The sequence below is a fragment of the Myotis daubentonii genome, chromosome 6 (assembly GCF_963259705.1).
Source record: "Myotis daubentonii chromosome 6, mMyoDau2.1, whole genome shotgun sequence".
Lineage (NCBI taxonomy): Eukaryota > Metazoa > Chordata > Mammalia > Chiroptera > Vespertilionidae > Myotis > Myotis daubentonii.
This window is the reverse complement of record NC_081845.1, coordinates 36,161,750-36,169,074: the sequence shown is the minus strand read 5'-3', so window position 1 is coordinate 36,169,074 and position 7,325 is coordinate 36,161,750. Positions and strand designations below refer to the sequence as shown.

General features: G+C 38.9%; 1 protein-coding gene across 3 annotated transcripts in view; it reads right to left on the bottom strand.

Moving 5' to 3' along the window:
• Nucleotides 1-843: 843 nt before the first annotated feature.
• The window catches only part of LAMA4 (laminin subunit alpha 4), a 136,334-nt gene continuing 129,852 nt past the window's right edge, over nt 844-7,325 (bottom strand). For all 3 annotated transcript variants that reach the window (XM_059700659.1, XM_059700658.1, XM_059700660.1), the window contains exons 37-39: nt 6,266-6,359; nt 5,676-5,795; nt 844-1,258 (exon numbers count right to left, since the gene is read on the bottom strand). In XM_059700659.1, coding sequence (XP_059556642.1) covers nt 1,113-1,258; nt 5,676-5,795; nt 6,266-6,359 — 360 coding nt within the window. In that variant the 3' untranslated portion in view covers nt 844-1,112. The remainder of the gene's footprint in view (nt 1,259-5,675; nt 5,796-6,265; nt 6,360-7,325) is intronic.

The window sequence follows — 7,325 nt, the reverse complement described above, 5'->3', positions numbered from 1 at the left end:
GCTATGCCTTAAGCCACGCCCACCAGCCAATCAGAGCGACTATATGCAAATTAACCCAACCAAGATGGTGGCTGGAAGCCATGGAGCTGGAGCGAGCAGGAGGCTTGCTTGCTCCAGTGATGGAGGAAGCCAAGGTTCCCCGCCTGCCGTGGCCCGGCTTTGAGCTCCACTGAAAGCAACAAAGTTTCAATTATAGAAGGTAAACAAACCCCAGATACCAGCTTTCAGCCAGCCGTGGCCACGGAGCTGGAGTGAGCAGGAGTGGGTTGCCCCTGGTGATGGAGGAAGCCAAGCTTTCCGCAGGCCTCCACTAAAGGCAACAAAGTTTCAATTATAGAAGGTAAATAAATCCCAGAATAAAAAAAAAAAGAAAAAAGGAGAGGCTGGGAGCTTACGTCTCCAGGGTGCTTGACCAGCCTGAAAACGGCCCTCAGCCCCTCATCCAGACTGGCCAGGCACCCCAGTAGGGACCCCCCACACTAAAGGCAGCGTGGCCAGCCTGAAAACAACCATCAGCCCCTCACCCAGGCTAGGCAAACCTCCATGGGGTAGGGTCCCTGCTGGGGTGGACATCCTCTGAGGGGTCCCACACTGCAAGAGGGCATAGGCCGGGCTGAGGGACCCCCCGAGTGCACAAATTTTTGTGCACGGCCTCTAGTTCTTGTTATATTGATAGACAAATCAGAAGTGCTAAAAGCAAATCTGTCATCTGTTTTTAGATGTTATGTAAATCAGTAAATCTTTCTAGGATAACGAAAAGCATACCAAAAATATTTTGGTATAGATTGAACAGTATCTTCCTCAAAAGAAAGATGAATCTGAGAATCTAGCCACACTTTAAAAATGTGTCCCTTCTATTTTATTAGAAACAGGAACAATAATTTCACCAGCAGGAAGTAATACAAGAAAGTTTAACACTTCTTTGATTGCAGACATTTTAGATCCAAAGTAAGAATCCAAATGAGAAATAATAAACATCCAGTCCCTGATGATCCCTTTAAGCCATGGCTGAAAGCTCCCACAGGGGGAAGGGCTGCTGGTCCTCCGGCTGGCTTGGAGTCCCTCTCAGTGCTCGGAAGAACTTCGTACTTGGGCATCTTTGCTCTGCTGTGTCAGGCTGCTGGGCAGGAGTTGATGCTCACGGCGCCGCTGACCAGGGCTGCTTTACTGAAGCTCACTGCGCGGCCATCAATCACAAAGTGACGGATGCAGCCCGTGAAGGGTCTGCCGGGGGCCAAGTGTGGTGTCAGTAGAGACTCTGAAGAAAGAAAGCAATGAAAGATGGCAACTGAGGCATTCCAAGCCCAGATAGTATTTCACGGTAAAAATTGTTCACATCAGGATGATTTACATGTCAAAAATGAGATACAGTTACTTACTAATATTCTTAGGGACATAATCTGCTTTTGAAGTAATATGAACATGTGGTAACTACAAAGTTTTTCCATGTTTTTCACAATAAATTTCTAAGTATGTTTCAGCCGTCTTCCAAAACAGAAGTTTGCCAGTTACATGCAAAGCCTCAGCAGTGAATTTTCAGGATCTACCTGTACTTTTTGGAGTTAATTTTACCCGAGCCCCACTTATTTTGTGTGTTTTGCTGAGAAGGGGGAAGAAATTTTAGTTTCCATACTATTTTTGGACTTGGTTAATGTTTCTATTTAATTGGTATCATTATTGTTCACCCTTAAGCCTCCACACTTTTGCCAAGCTCATAAAACATAATGAGAAAATAATGAATTCGAATAAACCAAGTTTTAATTTTTCTGAGCTCAGGGTTTAAGAACTATAAATAGGATAGTGATAACCAGCCTAGTCTTTGTGTGGGCAAAGGTGCCCTGCGGTATGCCAGGAGAACTTTCTTATCTTAATTAGAGATCTAGAAGAAACCTTATGCTTATTAATTGCACAGACACAATTAAATGTGTTGGGATGATAGAAGCAATATAATTTAAAGCAATTTAAAGAGCTTAGAAATATTATAAAATTAAAATCCATTAAGCCAAAGCTTATTATTATGTACAAAAAGCTATGTGAGCAGGAGCAGATAAAAGATGAAAAATACTTAGAAATAAGTCAGGAAGGAATATAAAACAACACAGCAAATTAAATATCAAGCTGCTAGAATAAGTTTTCTATGCAATGTAGATTAAGGATACACAGAAGCTTTGTACTAAAAATAAATAATGGAAATAGCATTTCATATCTAGCATGATAATTATAAAGTTTTAGATTTGGAAGGGGCCTGAAAGATCAATTCCCCCTTTCTCTAGATTAGTATGACTATATATATATATTCTTTATGCCTGCTCAGTGTACATCATCAGAATAAAAATGAGCAAACATGAAAGACTGTATGTAAGTCTTCTGCCCATTTTGGAGACTAGTTTTAGAACGCGGATTTTGATTCTGTCCAAGCTTACCACCTTTTAGCTCATGGGGGACGTCATCTAGAGGAAATAATTCATACAGAAATTTATGGTATTCCTAATTCACGACACGACTTACTATAGGTAATGACAATAATAAAGTGCTCCAGAACCCTAAGGTAATTAATAAAATCAACACATGATTTTAAGAGTGCACATTCCTCAGGCTGAAAGCCTGGCTATATACAGGATAATTCAGGATTTTCACTAAAGGAATGTAAGGTCAGATCTGTGTGTGTGTGCATGTGTGTGTATGTGTGTGTGTGTGTGTGTGCACTTGTGGACTACAGTAACAAAATTTTTTTTTTACTTCTAACGTTGACTTTTAAATTATCATACAGTAAAGTTGACTTATTTTGGTGTGTACTTCATTGAATTTTAATGAATTAACGTTTTATTAATAGAAATAATGTCACCAGGGTTCCACATGGTATAGAAGAACTGGTTGGGATTCTAAGAGAATTAATTTCATATGGGGGTTTTAGTTTATGCCTAATTTCCTCTAGTTATTCTGTTTCATGCCCCAGTTTCTGATGTGATCTTGGTGGAATTAATCTTGAACAGCTTAAAATGATGTAATGAATGACATCAGCTTAAACTATAATTTTTGTTTGTTCTTACAAACAAAATTGCTTTTGTGCTAAGTTTGCTGGCATGATCCCTAGAAGGAATTAAAAGCTTTGGGCTGGTGGTTAGGCACCCCCTCACATGCTAGTTCCTGTGTGCTGGCTCATTATCTGAAATTTGCTCTTTTCCATGGCCAAATAGCTCAGTTGGTTAGAGCATTGTCCCGATATGCCAAGGTTGCAGGTTTGATCCCTGGTCAGGGCACATATACGAATCAACCAATGAATGCATAAACAAGTGGAACAACAAATTGATGGCTCTCTCTCTGTGTTTCTCTCTCAAAAATCAATACAAATTAAATATAATTCACTATTCATTATGTCTCAGGCAGGCTGAATTTGTCTTCAGGTGCATCTTGCCCACCCAGTCTGTGGAGCTTACCAACTGCTGTAGTGAGATATGATGGTGGTATGTGATGCTGAGATCAGAATCTAAAACTAACAAAAATAAAAGAGACAAATATTTGTTTGTGTGAAATAGTGAGTACTTTGGGTGCAAAGTAAAGAACAAATATAACTTATATGAGGGAGGGCCATCCTTGTTTTGTCCGTTTCCCAGAACCTAGCATGGGGTTTTATAGACTCTTAATAAATGTTTGTTGTGTGTTGAATGAAGTCATGTTCCCTGGCAGCAAGGAATATACTATTTATTTCAACAACATTCTGTGGTAAATGCTGTAACAGCAGTATGCATAGCATGTTCTAGGGAGAAAGGGGGCATGTCTATACAAGTAGAATCTGAGCTGAGTCCTAAAGGTCAGAAAGGAGTTACACTGGGGGAGGAATGGAAGAAGTTATTTCTTGAAAAGGTCCTAGCGAAGGAAAAGAAGGAAAACATTTTCAAGAAACTGAGTCCCTGTGCACCTGGGCAAAGGCCTGGAGCAAAGAGAGCATCATTGCACATTCAGGGAACTGCAAGTCCTGGAAGGCCTGGGAAGACCCTAGAGGCAGGGTTAAGGAGGGGCCAGATGATCAAGGGCCTTGTGTGCTATGCTCAACTTGATCCTGTAGGCCCTTGGGGAATTTAAAATATTTTAAATGATATTGTAATATTTAGAAATAAAGCAATGTGAAGAAATATAAGAAATGATGTGACACATCCACTTGGTAAGTGCTGTGATGGCCTTTGCCAAGATTCCCTTTCAGAATGGAAAGCAAGAGCAATAGGAAGGGCTAGGGACAATGAAGGAGAGGAAGGGTTGCTTTATGGGTGTCCCAAGTATTTCATCAGCAAGTTACTGCCATTGTCAATGTTGGTGTTTGAAAATTTTACATTTTACAAAGCAGAGGAGAGTTTAGTAATAATGTTGGGAATACCCAAAGTCAGATGCACAATTTTATCTGTGCTTTCTCACTCTATTACTTAAAACATTATCTGCCTTTGTATGGGCCAGTCTAAAATAATTTAGTTAGGAGGTTGGGGAAACTCATGTTGTTTTTCCTTAACGTCCCAACCAAATTCCAGATATAAAAGTTTTGTTATCTTTTTTTCTTATATCCTTCTCTCCAGCTGTATAGTATTTGGTTTTTCCAAGTTATTGAAATGTGTGAAAACAAAAACATTTAATGAAAGGTCATGGTCCCTCCATGCTGTCTCATGGGTTACCAGTCAGAGAAAGACAAGTATCACATGCTCTCACTCATATGTGGAATCTAATGAACAAAATAAACTGATGAACAAACTGGATCCAGAGACATAGAAGCATGGAACAGACTGATTAATCTCAGAAGGGAAGGTGGGGGACTTGAGGAGTGGGGAGAGATTAACCAAAGAATTTATATGCATATATGTGTAACCCATGGACACAGACAATAGTGTGGCGAAGGTGGGGGGGCAGGTTCGAGGTGGAGGGGTCAATGGGGGAAAAAAAGGAACATCTGTAATACTTTAAACAGAATATTAAAACAGATAAAATTAAAAAAAAATAACACTAAAACAGCTGGAAAAAAATAGGTCATGGTGCCTGCTTCTGAGGTTTAAAACAAATGTGGGCTGTTCATATGTGTCCTCCTCTCACCATCCTGGGTTACACACCCTTCTTGGAAGATGACAGCAGCGATGTTACTGATGATGTTTACAGAATTGCAACTGGGAACCTTCTTTGGGACATGCCACTACATAAGAACAACAGAACTCCAGGTCTGCAACTTTTTGTGAAAATTGAGCCTAATCCTGGACAGGGAGAACACTGTATTCTCTTCTTTCCTACTAAGTAATGGAAGCAATTATCAGTGAACTTTTAGTCCAAGGTTCTCAGATCCTAGAGCAGTATTAGAAAATGAGTTTTCTTTGTGCTAGGGATAGTGTTTCACTGTGTGTCTGTGAGGAGGCTTTGTAAAGGGAAAAGGAAAGGATAAACAAATATGGCAGAGGGAGAGTAATATCTACTGGTTAGAGTGTTGGAGTATAGTTTTTTCGGTGTTACTTCGTTATAATCCTTGTATGAGGAGTCACAGGTGTCAGTATACTTTTTCCCATGAAAGGACATTGTATATAAAATCCTTAGAGTTATTAGATGAATTGTGAAAACACTTGGCTCAATTCTCAATACTATAACGGTAATGATGAGAACTTACTGTTTTTCGGATTTGGAACTTGTCCTTTTTAAACAATTCTTACCTGGAACACCTCCAACAAACACAGGCTCCCTGTGATCAACTGGTGTTGGATTCAGGGGTCCCACCACATGGTTCACTTCAGAGTCTACATCCAACTGAACCACATTTGAATCTCTAATAACTGAAATACAAGGCAAAGTCTGGTCAAAGATGGCACTGAAGTGATTCATTTTCACATAAACTTATTTATCACAGCAACAGGTTTTATTCAGAATAAATCCCACACTTACTTTTATACCATTGAAAACATCAATGTCTAACCAAGCAATCATTGTGACATTTTCCTTTGCTACTCTTTTCATATAGATATTTAAGAATACTTAAGATACTGCCACAAATTTTTCCCATAAGTTATGCATTATTTAAATAACTCCATAAAACTATTTTGGCAGCATTCATATTTTCAAATAACATGTGGATTCAATGTAAATTTTAGTACAATAACATTTGACTCTCTTCTCAGCTACTTCTAGACTCTCATTGATCATCTATTCCATCATATGGGTTATAGTCTAAGTTCTGCCAGCAGCATCCCGCAGGTGGGTGTGTGGACTCACTTTATAAGGAAACCCAGGACACAGCTCTCCTCACCTGTAATTCTGTGCCATCGGCCATCACAGAGACTCTGCTTGGGAGTGACTGAGGTGGAAAAGTCTCTAATGCCATTGTTGACTTTCACTATGACCTGCAAAAGACCAGGTACATTATATATCTTAATTAATTTCTCTTCATCGTGATAAAACGAAATTTCTTAACTCACAGGGAAGCATTGGTTAACAAACATCTATACACGCTTTGCAATTTGAACACAAGGGGTCACTCTGCAATAGGCTATGAAGTAGTTTAAACTGAATGCTCTGAGAAGAGAGAACAAAATAAGGACAGGAGAGATGAGGAAGAGGAAGAATAAGATAACAGAATGAAGTCCTTTACTTTTTAAAGGTGTTAGACAAAGCACCTGTGGCATTGGTGAAGAGCATGGCCTTTGGAGCCAAACTGCCTGGGTTCATATGCCCGTGCTCCCACTTACTCCGCCAGGTTTCTCATTTGTAAAACAAGGAAGATAATAATACCGACCTCACAGAACTACTGGGGATTAAATGAGTTAGTCCATATGGAGCATTTAGAATAGTGCTTCGCAAATAGGAAGCACCATAGAAGGATTCATTTTATTATTATTACATGGTTTAATAGAAGGTATCAGAACTCAAAATCAGTTATGTCAAGTTAGGGACACCAATAAGATATGTTGCTTTTTCTTATATTTGAATGATCTCATGGAAGCTCTTTAGTACTATTTTAGAATGAAAGTTGTATTTATAACAATTTTTAAAATTTCTAGCTTTGAACATAATATATGTATGTATATACATCTAGTATACATAGATTCTAGATAGCTGTTTTAATGTTTGTTGGTTTTGATAGTTGGGTATGTTTTCTGCTTCCATTTGTTGTAAAAAGAAAGGTGCAATTATTTTGTTAAAACCCTTTAATTATGTGGTTATTGTTGATTTTTTTTAAAAACCTATGTCACATTTTCATGGCTCTTTGTTCTAATCAAATCAATTCCCAGCATATACCTAAATTTGAATCTCAATATTGCCTGCATCTAAATTTCATGTTATAGCTTCCCTGTTTTTTTCCCCTCCCA